We start from the raw sequence: 17,831 nt of genomic DNA, 5'->3' as shown, positions 1-17,831 counted from the left end.
TCACTGCACCTCTCATTTTTATGAGGATTTAAAAATGGTGTCTGCATTTATTATGAGCCGCGGTAACCGCTGTGAGAGCTTAGGGACCGTCTGTAAATTAATCTGCGCTTCGCTGTCGATTGTGAGGAACGCCGACCTAATTAACAGGTTCATAGTGGCGTTTTCCACAGGGTTACACTCGGTGCAGCCCATTTTAATGAAGCAGAATAAAGCATTCCTACAATAAAATGTCTCAGAAAAGGGTTTATTAAATATGCAGAAGGTTCCTAGTGGACAGCAGCTCACATTCACATTTGAAAATGTGCTACTGACTTCCACAGCAGTGAAAATGAATGAACACGTCTGAGTTCAGTATTTAAACAGTTTCAGGAGGAGTACTGTAGAGCTGCTGTCCTTTAAAACACATGCACATGTGGGATATTAACCTTTCTATGCATTGTATGAATCAGTTTAATCAGGACGTAACTCCAGTCGATTTTAAAGTGGTACCTGTCAAATAGTAAATAACAATAAACCGTGAATTTAGTCAAAAGTAAGGAGGTGTGTGTTTGTAGATTATTTCTTTGTTGTAACGTTGCTTCTTGGCAGTAAATCTTACACCGTTAAAAAGCCTGTTAATTTCTTTATTAAATGGTGCCACGTTTGTAAGGAACATGTGTTTGTGGGAGGAGCAGTGGAGCTGAGTGTGTGGGTTTCGCCCATGAAAAATTTGCCAAATCCTCTCTGACAAAGACAAACCGCTTCTTCTGTCTTTGACTTGTTTATTGTTTGGTGACTACATTATTGAAGTTTGAAGAAACTAGACACACTGGCAATTAAAAATGTATTCTTTTAACAAACAAATAGTTGGTGAGCGGGTTTGTAACTGTCTGGAGATTTAGCCTTTGAGCTAATCTAGCGGATAGCAAGCTATAAAATAAAAAGACACTTAATAATACACAGGGGTCACCATAGAGTTCATCAAGCTAAAAGTGTTTGTAATTGGCAACGTTAAGCACAATAGAGTGACTGAGTTAGGTTTGAGTAGACAGTGCGCTAACCAGCTGATTAGCATTAGCTAACAACAGCGACATATACACAGTCTCCCAACAGAGCTCTTTAATGTCACATCTTTTGGACTGAGGTCTGGGCCTGAAGAACATTACACATGGATGGGTCCAGTGCTGTGTTTTGGTTCTTTTTATATTGGTTAAGTATAAGTTAATTCCAGAGAATTAAATGTGACTTGAACTGAACTTTGTAAGTTGTAACTCAGTTTGTGTTAATAATCATTCTTCTCTTTTCCAGCTTCTCTCTGCTGCTGTTTCTCTGAAATGTCTGATGTTTTGTAGCGTCCTCCGCAATTATAATAACAGCAAACTTTACCAGGGCTGTTGCGGTGACAGATTTTCCCGTGCAGTTTTTTAATGGTTTATTGTTTGCTGCCATTGTGTCCTTTTGTAAAAAAGAAGACTGACACTCAGACGTTCAGATGCCAACAGTTGGAAATAAATTACACTCCTAACCTTTTTATAATTTTTAAAATAAATTTATTTAACATAAAACAATAAAGACCATGCAATGAAAGGGAAAACGGTGGTGATGGATCTTGCTATTCCTTTCAGTTGGCTGTTCAATGACGCGGTATCACCGTATTGCCTTTATTGCCTTTATTTGAGTTTCTAACATTCCTGTTCTCCTCACCAGACAAAAGCGACATGCTGCTGTTCTGTGTGTTCTCCATAAACACATCGAGACTGAGGCTGAAATAAGGGAAGATCAGCGGTGCTCTCCTTCACTAACACCTCTCAGAGACCAGCGCAGACGAACACGGACGAACCCCACCAAAGGACCACATTTTCTGCTCGGGATTTCTGAATTTGGATCTCGCTTTTTGTGAAGTGAGTCATTTTGATGAACTGATTCACCCTTAACTCACCCTGTCACTCTGACATTCACCCAGTCACTCACACACTCACTCATATATTCACCGTCACTCAAACACTCACACAGTCACTGACTAACACACACACACACCTGTGGACAGTTTCACACACCTCAAGCTTCTTTAACCTCAAGGTCACGGCTGCCTCTTTTCTAAGTTTTACTCGCTGTTTGAATTACCACAGAAACACATTTTTAACTCACTTTAGTTTAGTTTTGTAGCACTTTTCCTCTGTGTTTACTTTCATACAGTTAGCTGTTACCCGAATTTAGAGACATTTGCACCTTAATTGATCTGTAACAGCAGAAATAAGTCAGTGTGACCCCCCTATGGAGCAGGAATAGAGCAACATCCTCATCTCGGTTGGTGCTTTTCAGCGTTTGGAGTCTCTCCGTTGTCTAAAAACCTCCAGATGGCGTTTCTCTGCCGTGAGCAGAGAGAGAGAAAGCCTAGCACCGGACCCAGACACTTTGTTTTTTTACCCATTTACAGACACTGGGGCTTCGTAAAAGACACTACCTGCCGCTCCAAATAAAAACGTGCATCTCCAAAATAGTAATTTTACAGGAGAAGGAAAAAACCTTTCAATAGATTTTATTCAGAGTAATTTTGGAGCGTTTCTATTGGTCACTCATCATGACATTGTCACTCAGTGTGAACACAGCTGCTGTGTTCAAATGATGCAGTAACTAAACCTCTACATTTACAACACATGTCCATGAGGTGCAGGTCTCATTACTGTGTAGTAGGCACTTTACTAAATTGTTTTATTGTTTCTTTCAACACTTTAATCCTCACCTAGACGTTAAAACGAATGAAATGTAAGTAGAGATCCCTGACCCACGTCTCTGAATCATGTTTGTAAACAGACATTTGTTTTGTCTCTGTCAGTCAGTAGAGAAGAGTTTGGGCCACATCCCAAATAGAACCCAGACATAATTAGACACTAAATCCACAGGGAAACATAAGCCTTACCACAGACTAAAGATTTGTTTCGACATACAGAGCACTGTGTGAGTGCATAAACTGTTATTTTATGACCTACTCTGTGCCCTATAGAGGGTGGAGGGAGACGTATGGGATTTGGCCTTGTCTTCACTACGCCCTGGACACAACACACTCAGAGTTTCTCTTAGTTTTACCCGAGGAGAAGTATTTTATTAAACTTAAAGCCAAATTATACCTCAGGAATCTGTTCCACTCTAAGAGCACAGGGACAGTGGGATAAGATTATTTACCCTGTAACAGGGGAAAAAGACAAAGACAAACTCATATGTGGCTTGTTTTAGTCTTTTTTACAAAGTTAAATATGAGAGAAACAACATAATTACTGAAGTGTGTTTATGATCTGTGCACAAATAACACAGACTTGTGTAGAACAGCAGAGAAATGCACTGGAGGCTAATGCACAGTTTATATTTAGATTTTATGACTAAAATGCTAATATGGCTAACAGAGTATAACAGACTTTTTCTCCTCATCATGCTACAACTCCTCCTGACACAAAGCGGAGGTGACCTGCTTTCCCATCTGTTTACATTATAAGGCGCCCACGTCAAAAACATCACATGACTGCAACCAAACTGTGGTGAAAAGAGCAGGAGCACTGGGTCTTCTTTATTTTGTAGCATCATTGAAGATAGGTACTGAAACAGACAAACTGACAGGAAAAGTGCTCTTAATTGTCCTCAAAAGGGTGAAAAGTGAACAAGTGAAAAGCGGTGGAGGGACCAGGGAGACCCTTACTGATGGTGAACACCGGGGTTGGAAAATTCTGGAAATTTTCAAATTTGGGAAATTTTCCATGGGAATTCACAGGGAATTATGGGAATTAATGAGAATAAATTGGGAATATTCAAAGCTAAAGGTGAGAAACTTACATATAGTGGGTTTAAAATATACTGAAGCATAATCTTGGCTAAAATAATTAAGATATGATTCCAAAACAATAGCAAAGGTGCTCCTCAGTCCCAGGCACATTACACACTGAAGGGCTACTGAGACCACACCCTGGCACTGCTCATGTACAGCATATGTCCGGATGATTTCTAGAAACCTGACACTCACTTGGACCGAAGCACGAGGTTCATTTATTGACAGTAAAAGCACTGAAATATTTAAGCAAATGTTAAATCAAGGTGAAATCTCACAGTTGCTTGCTCTCTGCTAAATCAGAAAAATTCAATGAGCATTTTCATTTAAAAGGTTAGCTTACCAAGGCTAGCATAGACTAGCTTCCTGTATTTTTTTGCCTCGATGGGTTTCTGTACTTATTAATTATTTAACTTTTTGAAGACCATTAGCTTTGGTGTTTTTACACTTCGTTGTTTATAATATTTAGTTTAGAATAATGCCACATGCATCAACTATGACATCACATGTGTCAGTTATTTGTGTTACACTTTCATGTCGCTGTTGACAAAAAAGCAGTACGCAGATAGCGTATGATATATTTCCTTTAAATTATTCAGTAATTCCTATTCATTCCAATAATTTCCCAAGTTCCCAAAATTTCCATAGAAAGTTTACATTTTGGAATATTTCCATAGTTCCCAAGCTGACGTTCCCATGGAAAGTTACAAGTAATTTACTGGAAATGTATCTGAAATTTTCCACCCCTTTGCAACCCTAGTGAACACTAAATAAATTAATTTGTCTCATACAGATATCTCAGAGAAATAAAAGGAATGTCCATTTGAAGCACTGAGACAATGGTACTAAACTAAACATCATATTCATTCATTCATTCATTGTCTATAACCCTTATCCAGTTCAGGGCAATTGTGGGTTCGGAGCCTACCCAGAATCACTGGGCACAGGAGGGAACACACCCGGTAGGAATGGTACTAAACTAAGATACAAAATAAGAAGTAAAGCATCCATAAAGACATTCTCCTCTTCTGCAGCAACCAGAGTTAGTCTCATTTTCAGTTGCATTTTGATTCTGAGACTCTTTGTACATCTGCGTATATGCACTTCAGCGTATCGTTTAGTACTGGCTCTGGTATTGGTCCGATGTGAAATAACGTTAATGCTCTATACCACAGTATTTAAAAATGAGGACGGTACTTATGATGTGTCAAATTTCTGTTCTGCTTTTTTAAGTATAAGGCCATTCATGTGCATTTAAGAAAGCCACAGGTAGGGGGCACTGTGAGAGCTCACTGACTGCTGATGTCACATTGTGTAAACAGGTGGGGGATAAATACAAGTCCAGTCGCCCCCCACAGTGTGAGTTTAGAGCTGAGTTCGGGTTCAAAGAGAGAGGAATGAAGCTGAAAACAGACAAAACACTCCGAAGAGCTTTCACTCGACTCTGTGACTGTTAGTGCCAGCTGTGCTTCTAAATGGTGTAGAACTGTCTGATTTCACTTATGTTACAACTGCTCTGTTCCTCCAGCAGCAGTCGCTGAAATTTTCTCTCTGAGGAATGGGTTTTAATGTGCTTGTTTAAACACTTGTCAGTCAGTGCTAAGATGAACTGCACAGCGCCGAAAACCCTTCACTCGACCCATACTCACAGTGTTAATATGTAAAGACGATATGAAAAACCACCCATCCCTAGACTCTACATGTCATGTTAAAATAGCACACTATGATTGTGTCAGTCACATATCTTTTCCTGCAGTCGTAGGCAGTTTTTGGCTGCAATAAGTGGTGAAAGGTATCAGATTCTCCCTAGAAACTGTAGCAATGTGAGACTAAGATTAGAGTGCACTTTCAGACTGCATTGTTTGGTAGAACACTTCCTCACTCAGAGCCTGAATGTAGATTCTCTGTGGTACAAATACACTGGTGCTGTTTGAGATTGCTCAGTTGAGTAAACCTCTTGTTGCACTGTGAGCACTCGTACGGCTTCTTTCTGGTGTGAATTTGTTTGTGTATTTGGAGAGTGGTTTTTCGCGCAAAACTCTTGCCACACTGTGAACAGGGGTAGGGCTTCTCTCCGGTGTGAGTTCGCTCATGTGTTTGGAGAGTGTTCTTATGGGCGAAACTTCTGCCGCACCGTGAACAGGAGTACGGCTTCTCTCCAGTATGAATGCGCTCATGAATCTGGAGACTGTTCTTTTGCACAAAACTCTTGCCGCACTGGGAGCAGGAGTAAGGCCTCACTCCGGCGTGAGTTCGCAGATGCTGTTGGAGACTCCCCTGATGAGTAAAACCTTTCTCACACTGTGAGCAGTAATACGGCTTCTCTCCAGTGTGAACACGCTTGTGTATTTGGAGAGTGTTCTTGAGAGCAAAACTCTTCCCACACAGTGAGCACTCGTACGGTTTCTCTCCTGTGTGAATTCGCTGGTGTATATAGAGACCGCTCTGCCTAGAAAAGCTCTTTCCACAAAGTGTGCACTTGTAAGGCTTCTCTCCGGTGTGAGTCCGCTGGTGAGCTTTAAGATGACCCTTTGAAGAAAAGCTCTTCTCACAATGTGAGCACTTGTACGGCTTCTCTCCGGTGTGAATCCGCTGATGCTTTGTGAGACAACCCTTCTCCGAAAATCTCCACCCGCACAGTGAGCACACGTAAGGCTTCTCTCCGGTGTGAATCCGCTGGTGTTTCTTGAGACTACTCTTTACAGAAAAGCTCTTCTCACAAAACGAACACTCGTACGGCCTCTCTCCGGTGTGAATTCGCTCGTGCCGCTGAAGATCAGCGTACGAGGAGAAGTTCTTTCCGCACTCTGAGCAGAGGTGGGGTTTCTTCTTGTCCATGTTCGTCTGCGCTGGTCTCTGAGAGGTGTTGGTGAAGGAGAGCACCGGAGAACCGCCGCTGATCTTCCCTTATTTCAGCCTCAGTCTCGATGCGTTTCTGCAGGACACAGAGCAGCAGGATGTCGCTTTCATCTGGTGAAGAGAAAAGGAGAGAAACAAAACGAAGAACTCGCTGTTAACTCCGAACTAAACCCATCCCTTGATAACCTTTAGTTTAACATCATTACAGTTGCTCCCACACAAAGCTTCTGACCTGTTCATAGATTAGTGACCTGTCCTGATCTGTTCGGATTCATCAACCTTTATTTCAGAAGTTCAAGATCATTTTCCCTCATCCATCCATCCATCCATTACCTGTAACCGCTTATCCAATTTAGGGTCGCGGGGGGTCCAGAGCCTATCTGGAATCATCGGGCGCAAGGCGGGAATACACCCTGGAGGGGACGCCAATCCTTCACAGAACACACCACACTCCTCACAGACAGTCACCCGGAGGAAACCCACGCATACACAGGGAGAACACACCACACTCCTCACAAGCAGTCACCCGGAGGAAACCCACGCAGACACGGGGAGAACACACCACATTCCTCACAGCCAGTCACCCGGAGGAAATCCACGCAGACACGGGGAGAACACACCACACTCCTCACAGCCAGTCACCCGGAGGAAATCCACGCATACACAGGGAGAACACACCACACTCCTCACAGACAGTCACCCGGAGGAAACCCACACAGACACAGGGAGAACACACCACACTCCTCACAGACAGTCACCTGGAGGAAACCCACGCATACACAGGGAGAACACACCACACTCCTCACAGACAGTCACCCGGAGGAAATCCACGCAGACACAGGGAGAACACACCACACTCCTCACAGCCAGTCACCCGGAGGAAATCCACGCAGACACAGGGAGAACACACCACACTCCTCACAGACAGTCACCCGGAGGAAACCCACGCAGACACAGGGAGAACACACCACACTCCTCACAGACAGTCACCCGGAGGAAACCCACGCAGACACAGGGAGAACACACCACACTCCTCACAGACAGTCACCCGGAGCGGGAATCAAACCCACAACCTCCAGGTCCCTGGAGCTGTGTGACTGTGACACTACCGTGCCCCCCCTTTTTTTAAAGCCCTTGTTCATGTTTCAGCAGTATTTAATATTTAACTCACAACATATTTATTAACTTTCACAGCTGTGGAAATCACCAGAGCTGGACAGTCGTTAATATGAAATAAGCCCTTTTATGACACACATTACTAAAATAAAGCTCAACAATAACATGGGCTGCACTAAGAGTAAATCTGCTGAAAATTATGAAAATGTAGACGGTAATTTGCAGACGGTCCCTAGGGTCTCAGAGCGGTTACAAGTAAACGCAGACGCTTTTATAAACAAACAACATCCTCATAAATCTGAGAGGTGCAGTGAGTAAATGTTGAGAAGCTGTGTCTGATATAAACGCAGTGTAAAGTTAAAACTACCTTCACTGTAAATCCACTCAAACAGCGAGGGCTCTGCTCTTACTCCTCACTCTTCACTGGGGTTGTTTACATTGGGAGTAAACAGCAGTGCTGCCCCCTGGCGGTCTGACATTTACAACACACCAGGAATACGGTGGCCCAGTGAGTCAAAACACATCAGCGTCTGGAAAGCAAGTCAACAGTATGTAGAACTTAAGGATAGGCATCTATCACCAAACTGAACACCTCAGTGTGTCAAGAGAAATACTCTGGGAAACACACCTGAAAATCTGGCATCCACCAGAATACTAATGGGATTCTGGCAAATTTAATTTCCTAAGGTGTCTCCAAAATACACAACATTCAAAACATCTTTCAAAACACAACCACGGTGTGACCCTCCACCTACTTTCACAAGCACAGCTCACCACAGAGTGCAGTGTTTCACTGATAGACGAACTTCAGGGCCGTCGCTGGAGATTACGATTAGGGCCTGAGCTTTAACCGGGGTCTGGGACAGCAGCTAAATCTTTGACGAGGTACAGATTTAAGCAAATGCTGCTGCTTTCACAAAAACATTTTGAATATCCATCTACAGGTGGATAAACAAAACTGAGTTGTGAACAACTATTAACTGATTAACGTCAGAAAAGAACGTAAACATCAGCTCAGCCGGCTCTAAACACTGCAGAGTTTAACGCAGGAACATTTTAACTGGGTTTTACAGCAGCTTCCTTTACCTTCATCAATAACCAGGTTTCAGCTAGTGCCTCAGCGGCTTTCACTTACAGACCCATTGCCAACAGCAGCACCCCCAGGTCCTAGTGCACCCAAGTTTCATTACATTGTTGATATGGAGAACCGTTGTTGAATATGAAAGAACTGGGGGTGGGGGGGCAGCATGGTGGTGCAGCAGGTAGGTGTCGCAGTCACACAGCTCCAGGGACCTGGAGGTTGTGGGTTCGATTCCCGCTCCGGGTGACTGTCTGTGAGGAGTGTGGTGTGTTCTTCCTGTGTCTGCGTGGGTTTCCTCCGGGTGACTGTCTGTGAGGAGTGTGGTGTGTTCTCCCTGTGTCTGCGTGGGTTTCCTCCGGGTGACTGTCTGTGAGGAGTGTGGTGTGTTCTCTCTGTGTCTGCGTGGGTTTCCTCTGGGTGACTGTCTGTGAGGAGTGTGATGTGTTCTCTCTGTGTCTGTGTGGGTTTCCTCCGGGTGACTGTCTGTGAGGAGTGTGGTGTGTTCTCTCTGTGTCTGCGTGGGTTTCCTCTGGGTGACTGTCTGTGAGGAGTGTGATGTGTTCTCTCTGTGTCTGCGTGGGTTTCCTCCGGGTGCTCCAGTTTCCTCCCACAGTCCAAAAACACACGTTGGTAGGTGGATTGGCGACTCGAAAGTGTTACAGATAATGAATGAATGAATGAATGAATAAATGGGGTTGGGGGCTAAAGAACATTAATGGGGGGGCTACAGCCCCCTAAAACCGGTCCAACAGCGTCCAAAATGAAATTCCAGGTCTAAGCTGGATTATTTAATATAAAGTATAATACAATGCTGTGTTCAGGAGCTCATGGGACGGTTGTGGTGATTTCACTGTGTTCAGGCTGAAGGTCCGCCCACTGCACACGAGAGTGATTTATCATTAAATAACCACTAAACGCTATTATCTTAATACTTTACTTTTATTTACAGAAAACACACACAATGAGACGTTTCAAACACATCATTTTCTCCAGGAGAAGAAGTAAAAGGTGGCAATATACGTCACATCTCATAAACCCATGTACAGGAGGTCCTCGGGTTACATCAGTCCTGAGTTACGATGTTTCGTGGTTACGACACATCTCCCATTTACTGTATAAAGCCTTGTTTCGACTTAAGCGGTTTTGCGTCGTAAACGTCGTAACGTGATCTTCGTGTTTGGTGTGTGCGGCGCGGCGTGGCGAAAGAATACACAGTTACGCGGCTCGGGACCGAGGAGGATAGGTGTGAGGATAGGATAAGTGCTTACAGTATGTACGGATGTTCCGACTTACACCGAAAATCGGTTTACGACGCGACATAGAAACGGATCGACGTCGTAAGTCGAGGACCCCCTGTATCATCTATGATCCAGAGTTTACCCACGGCGAATACGACTCTGTCTGTCGTTCAGATGCAATTTACAAGTCGGAAAACTGTTTACTGTCATGTAAAATAACAATTTCAGCATCTTTTGACCACTGCATGCACTTTATTCTGAGGGAGCTGTATATTTTCTCATAAAAAATTTGAAACCACAAACACTTTGAGTGTGTTTTACAAAAGATTTACACAAACTGGTTCTGCTCATGATCCATGAAGGAGGCCCATTGAGTGCAGAGCAGGAACACACTCTAGACCGGGCACCTGTTCCTCAGGTAATCTCACACTCATCTGCTCACACACACACCTGTGGACAATGTCACACAGCCGTTCCACCTGCCTTGTGTGTCACACGCGGCACAAATCATCGAAAAGATGTTGTAAAGACGACCACAGCAGACGTGCAACATTTGAAGTTGGTTGAAAAGTAAAAGATAAAAAAAATTGAAATATAGATGTGCAATTATCTGTCACTGCACAACACACACACCCTTCAGCTGTGGATTAAGGGGAGGAGAACAGTGCTGCTCCCTGACTCCCACTGCCCCTTGTCTATGTGTCAGTAGTGGGAACTGAACCAGCAAGACTCCAGTCCCTTCTCTGAACATTAGGCCACAGCTGCCACTGTCCAGAATATACATCATTCTACGTCTAAATGGGTTGAAAGTGATGAGGTCCAAAACTGACGTCTGTCTTTGGATAAATTTGGCCCAATCAGACAAACCATACACAGCCCAAATTTCTAACCATACTTTTGGGCTAAATAAGGGTGCTGCAGAGTTACACCGACCCGCCCTCCTGTGGACTACACCAGCATCGTTGTGAATTTAGACCCCCCCCCCCAGTGTTAACCGTGATGTCATAATTGTGGGAGGGTCTGTCCCTGAAAAAGTAGAGTCACGAGACGCTGTAGAGCAGAGGAGGTGTTCTGTTGGAAAGAGAGCACGGAACGCTTTACCAATAGAGACGTCAGTATCGGAGTCGATCATTATTTTACTGAACTGTATCTGCTTTACTGAGCTCCTTCTTAAGTCCGATCTCTGTTTTCTTTAGACGACAACTCCCTCTTCCTCCTCTTCCTTGTCTGTGCTGTCATGTCATAACCCAAAGCTGTTTGAATTAAGACTCACAGTTAATGTTAAGGTCTGTACCCCCTCTTAAGGTCATATGCAAATGCACAACTTTGAAACCAGATGTGAAAGGAGATGCAGGGGGTGACTGTTATCACATCAAGGACTAAAGACAAAGGGTCATAAGGATACAGATGTGGGGAAGACTATCAAATCTTCTCTCGAACAAAAAGCTGAAATTCTACATTAATTTCAGCAAACAATTGCGGTGTTGTAGCAGAGAGGGATACAGTGACATACAGAAATAAGATAAAGTCCACAAAGACCATGACGGACCGTCCTGCAAAGAGAAGCTGAGGTAAAGTGTTACGTGTCCAGACCATTTCATGTTTCTAGAGAAACTCTGGAGTATCGGGTCTGGAGATGTACTGGTGCGATCATTCACGCGTGCAGCTCACAGAGATTTTCTGCGTAAGACGCGCTTGTGCAGTACATACAAGAGAAACTCTGGAACAACTCTGACTTCATACGGAACATTGACTAGGGCTTGAGGAGGATAAGGTTTAGGGTGAACAGTGTGGGTGGTCATATTCACACATAAAGCTCTTCCAGGTAAACACTGGTTTTTGGTTGTTCCACTGACAGCTGCAACAGAGCCTCCCTCTTTCTCTTCTCCGTGTTTACAGATATGCGCCGGACAGTGCTCTGTCTCCTATTTCCTAAAGATCCTAAAAATTGTAATAAAGTCGTGTGGCGTCACAGGCGCATGTCTCTGATCTTCACGACCGCGGCTCATTCCAGACGCTGGAAATTGGTAAAATTGGCGTAGTGTGATCCCGGTATTACTGAACAAAAAGGAATGTCCTTTTAGAGAACTGAGACAAGGGTAAGAAACTACAAGACAAAACAGGAAGTGGCCGTAACAGCATCTCTCCTCTACAGCAGCAGCCGGACGGACCCTTCCCCTCTGTCCCCTCAGTGTCAGACCCCAACAGTTAGACACCGGGTGGCGCTGGTGCCAGCAGAGACCAGTTGGCCGAGTGAAGCTCCTCCCACAATGGAGAGTTCACGACAAGTTTCAGAGAATTCTCTCCGCTGTGAGTTCACTGCTGCACTTTCAGACGTCACGGTTTCCTTCAGCTCTTCCTCACTCAGTGTCCGATGGTGGATTCTCTCTGCTGTGAATTCGCTGGTGCTGTTTGAGACTGCTCTTGTGTGTAAACCTCTTGTCACACTGCAAGCACTCGTACGGCTTCTCTCCGGTGTGAGTTCGCTCGTGTATTTGAAGAACTGTCCTACGTGCAAAATTCTTGCCGCACAGTGAACAGGAGTACGGCTTCTCCCCGGTGTGAGTTCGCTGGTGCTGTTTGAGATTGCTCTTTTCAGTAAACCTTTTTTCGCACTGAAAGCACTTGTACAACTTCTCTCCAGTGTGAGTTCGCTCATGTTTCTGGAGATAGTTCTTATGCGCAAACCTCTTGCCACATTGTGAGCACTCGTACGGCTTCTCTCCGGTGTGAGACCTCAGATGTAGCTGCAGATTTCCCTGTTGAGTAAAGCACTTCCCACACTGTGAGCAAAAGTATGGCTTCTCAATAACGTGAGTTCGCTCGTGGGTTTGGAGAGTGGTCTTGTACACGAAGTTCTTGCCGCACTGTGAACAGGAGTACGGCTTCTCTCCGGTGTGAATTTGTTGATGTGTTTTGAGGTGACACTTCATAGAAAAGCTTTTCCAACACAAGGAGCACTTAAAGGGCCTCTCTCCAGTGTGAATCCGCTGGTGTCTTTTGAGATTACATATCATAGAGAAGCTCTTCCCACACACCGAGCACTCGTACGGCTTCTCTCCGGTGTGAATTCGCTGGTGTGTTTTGAGGCCACTCCTCACAGAAAACCTCCTCCCACAAAGTGAGCACACATATGGCTTCACTCCGGTGTGAATTTGCTGGTGTATTTTAAGACAGTGCTTTCTTGGAAAGCTTTTGCCACACTCTGAGCACTCATAAGGCTTCTCTCCGGTGTGAATTCTCTCGTGCCGCTGGAGATTTGTACGCAAAGTGAAGCTCTTTCCGCACACAGAGCACTGGTGGGGTTTCTTCTTGTCCATGTTTGTCTGCGCTGGTCTCTGAGAGGTCTTGGGGAAGGAGAGCAGCAGAGAACCGCCGCTGATCTTCCCTTATTTCAGCCTCAGTCTCGATGCGTTTGTCCAGGACACACAGAGCAGCAGGATGTCGCTTTAATCTGGTGACAAGAAACAAAATGAGAAACTCAGTGTAAGGACTGTGGAGGACGCTATAAAACACATCAGACATTTCAGAGTAAAAGCAGTAGAGAGAAGCTAGAACTTATAATAAATTTGTGTGTGTTTTATCAGTTTTATGTTGACTGGACTGAGTCATGTCAATCCTTTCATTATCTGTAACCCTTATCCAGTTCAGGGTCGCGGTGGGTCCAGAGCCTACCTGGAATCATTGGGCGAAAGGCGGGATTACACCTTGGAGGGGGCGCCAGTCCTTCACAGGGCAACACACATACACTCACACCTACGGTCACTTTTAAGTTGCCAATCAACCTACAAACGTGTGTTTTTGGACTGTGGGAGGAAACCGGAGCACCCGGAGGAAACCCACGCGGACACAGGGAGAACACACCACACAGACAGTCAGCCGGAGGAAACCCACGCAGACACGGGGAGAACACACCACACTCTTCACAGACAGTCACCGGGAGGAAACCCACGCAGACACGGGGAGAACACACCACACTCCTCACAGACAGTCACCCGGAGGAAACCCACGCAGATACAGGGAGAACACACCACACTCCTCACAGTCAGCTGGAGGAAACCCACGCAGACACGGGGAGAACGCACCACACTCCTCACAGACAGTCACCCGGAGGAAACCCACACAGACACAGAGAAAACACACCACACTCCTCACAGACAGTCACCCGGAGGAAACCCACGCAGACACAGGGAGAACACACCACACTCCTCACAGACAGTCACCCGGAGGAAACCCACGCAGACACAGGGAGAACACACCACACTCCTCACAGACAGTCACCTGGAGGAAACCCACGCAGACACAGGGAGAACACACCACACTCCTCACAGACAGTCACCCGAAGGAAACCCACACAGACACAGGGAGAACACACCACACTGCTCACAGACAGTCACCCGGAGGAAACCCACGCAGACACAGAGAGAACACACCACACTCCTCACAGACAGTCACCCGGAGGAAACCCACGCAGACACAGAGAGAACACACCACACTCCTCACAGACAGTCACCCGAAGGAAACCCACACAGACACGGGGAGAACACACCACACTCCTCACAGACAGTCACCCGGAGGAAACCCACGCCGACACAGAGAGAACACACCACACTCCTCACAGACAGTCACCCGGAGGAAACCCACGCAGACACAGAGAGAACACACCACACTCCTCACAGACAGTCACCCGGAGGAAACCCACACAGACACAGAGAGAACACACCACACTCCTCACAGACAGTCACCCGGAGGAAACCCACGCAGACACAGGGAGAACACACCACACTGCTCACAGACAGTCACCCGAAGGAAACCCACACAGACACAGGGAGAACACACCACACTCCTCACAGACAGTCACCCGGAGGAAACCCACGCAGACACAGGGAGAACACACCACACTCCTCACAGACAGTCAGCTGGAGGAAACCCACGCAGACACGGGGAGAACACACCACACTCCTCACAGACAGTCACCCGGAAGAAACCCACACAGACACAGAGAGAACACACCACACTCCTCACAGACAGTCAGCTGGAGGAAACCCACGCAGACACGGGGAGAACACACCACACTCCTCACAGACAGTCACCCGGAGGAAACCCACACAGACACGGGGAGAACACACCACACTCCTCACAGACAGTCACCCGGAGGAAACCCACGCAGACACAGGGAGAACACACCACACTCCTCACAGACAGTCACCTGGAGGAAACCCACGCAGACACAGGGAGAACACACCACACTCCTCACAGACAGTCACCCGAAGGAAACCCACACAGACACAGAGAGAACACACCACACTCCTCACAGACAGTCACCCGGAGGAAACCCACACAGACACAGAGAGAACACACCACACTCCTCACAGACAGTCAGCTGGAGGAAACCCACGCAGACACGGGGAGAACACACCACACTCCTCACAGACAGTCACCCGAAGGAAACCCACGCAGACACAGGGAGAACACACCACACTCCTCACTGACAGTCACCCGGAGGAAACCCACGCAGACACAGGGAGAACACACCACACTCCTCACAGACAGTAACCTGGAGGAAACCCATGCAGACACAGGGAGAACACACCACACTCCTCACAGACAGTCACCCGAAGGAAACCCACACAAAGGGAGAACACACCACACTCCTCACAGACAGTCACCCGGAGGAAACCCACACAGACACAGGGAGAACACACCACACTCCTCACAGACAGTCACCCGGAGGAAACCCACACAGACACGGGAAGAACACACCACACTCCTCACAGACAGTCACCCGGAGGAAACCCACTCAGACACAGGGAGAACACACCACACTCCTCACAGACAGTCACCCGAAGGAAACCCACACAGACAAAGGGAGAACACACCACACTCCTCACAGACAGTCACCTGGAGGAAACCCACGCAGACACAGGGAGAACACACCACACTCCTCACAGACAGTCACCCGAAGGAAACCCACACAGACAAAGGGAGAACACACCACACTCCTCACAGACAGTCACCCGGAGGAAACCCACTCAGACACAGGGAGAACACACCACACTCCTCACAGACAGTCACCCGAAGGAAACCCACACAGACAAAGGGAGAACACACCACACTCCTCACAGACAGTCACCTGGAGGAAACCCACGCAGACACAGGGAGAACACACCACACTCCTCACAGACAGTCACCCGAAGGAAACCCACACAGACAAAGGGAGAACACACCACACTCCTCACAGACAGTCACCCGGAGTGGGAATCGAATCCACAACCTCCAGGTCCCTGGAGCTGTGTGACTGTGACACTACCTGCTGCGCCATCGTGCCGCCCACTGAGTCATATGATACAACAAAAAAATATCCCACATATTCATGTATTTCAAAGGAGATTCTCTAAATCAGTGGTGGTCACTGTATCACTGGTGGTACATGAAGCAGAAAGAGGTGGGACGCCAAATGACCTCAAAAAAATGTACTACTTAATTAAGGACTTTATACATAACTGAAAATCTAAAGTGTTCATGTGTAAATTACATAGTGTTTCACAGTTTTCAACAGAGAAAAACTAAGTGAGAATTCTGTACACGTGAAGAGACAGTAGAAATAAACACTCGGCTGAAGGAAAACATGGCCATTCTTCGCATCATTACAACCGTAAAACAAGGTTTAACACAGAGCCGCTCCACCTTCACCTACTACTACTACAAGCGCCGAGAGCCGCTGTGACCTGCTCCCGGCGCTGCACAGTTTTCACCTGTAGCCCGTTAAAGCACATAACTGATATTAAATGAACCCAAAAGACTTATTGCCCATAAATGATATATGTTCTCATAAATGTATAATTGTGTTTAAAACATTCAGTTCAGGCCGTTAGTTATTGTATTCTCTCTATAATTTGTAGTAATTTTAGATAGTTTTGTGTTAAGCTGCAAATTTAAGTAAATAAAAAAGCAACAAAAACTTGCAAACATTCAAGCAAGATTTTGCCTTATGTCCTCGGCCCAGAGGGAGAACCAGGGGCCACACGTTTCTGTAGAAATCACAGGTGGTACCTGGAGGTTTTGGTTTGATAGCGGGTGGTACTTTGTCTAAAAAGTTTGAGAACCACTGCTCTACTGAGTTCTCCTGAAATCTTCTTAAAACTGAAATATTTTTTACTATTTAACTCCCACGTGTTAATTCATCACTTTCACTGCTGCGAAAATCAATGACATTTTTAAAAAACTAGAACAGAGAGAGGGACAGTGAGCTGCTGTCCACCAGGAATTACTCATGTGAAATAACCCTGTTTGTGAGGTATATTATTAAAGGGAAAGATTGTTCATATAAGGAAGATCCTGCTTCATTGTATTGGGCTGCACTGTGTGTAACTCTGCGGAAAACACCAGTTGTTGTAGGTGAGGTCCGTTTACTTCACAAACCTCAGCTACTGCAGAAGTGTAATGTCATTTGTAGACGCCCCCTAAGTTCTCACAACGAAGGTCTCGTTTCGAACAAACGCAGAAGCTTTATTTAAAAATACCTTCATAAATCTGAGAGGTGCAGTGAGTAAATGTTGAGAAGCTGTGTCTGATATAAACGCAGTGTAAAATTAAAACTACCTTCACTGTAAATCCACTCAAACAGCGAGGGCTCTGCTCTTACTCCTCACTCTTCACTGGGGTTGTTTACATTGGGAGTAAACAGCAGTGCTGCCCCCTGGCGGTCTGACATTTACAACACACCAGGAATACGGTGGCC

General features: G+C 45.8%; 1 protein-coding gene across 1 annotated transcript; it reads right to left on the bottom strand.

Annotated features, from left to right (window-relative positions):
- Window positions 1–3,362: 3,362 nt before the first annotated feature.
- LOC136673336 (zinc finger protein 658B-like) lies at window positions 3,363–16,866 on the bottom strand. Its single transcript, XM_066648735.1, has 4 exons — window positions 16,797–16,866; window positions 12,483–13,478; window positions 10,429–10,436; window positions 3,363–6,622 (listed from the first exon to the last, which is right to left on the bottom strand). Exons 1-4 carry the CDS (start codon window positions 16,864–16,866, stop codon window positions 5,675–5,677), a joined length of 2,022 nt encoding a protein of 673 aa, XP_066504832.1. The 3' UTR covers window positions 3,363–5,674.
- Between the last annotated feature and the right edge of the window lie 965 nt (window positions 16,867–17,831).

This window comes from Hoplias malabaricus, chromosome 17 (assembly GCF_029633855.1).
Source record: "Hoplias malabaricus isolate fHopMal1 chromosome 17, fHopMal1.hap1, whole genome shotgun sequence".
Lineage (NCBI taxonomy): Eukaryota > Metazoa > Chordata > Actinopteri > Characiformes > Erythrinidae > Hoplias > Hoplias malabaricus.
The sequence above is the reverse complement of the archived record's forward strand: the minus strand, read 5'-3'. Positions and strand labels throughout refer to the sequence as shown.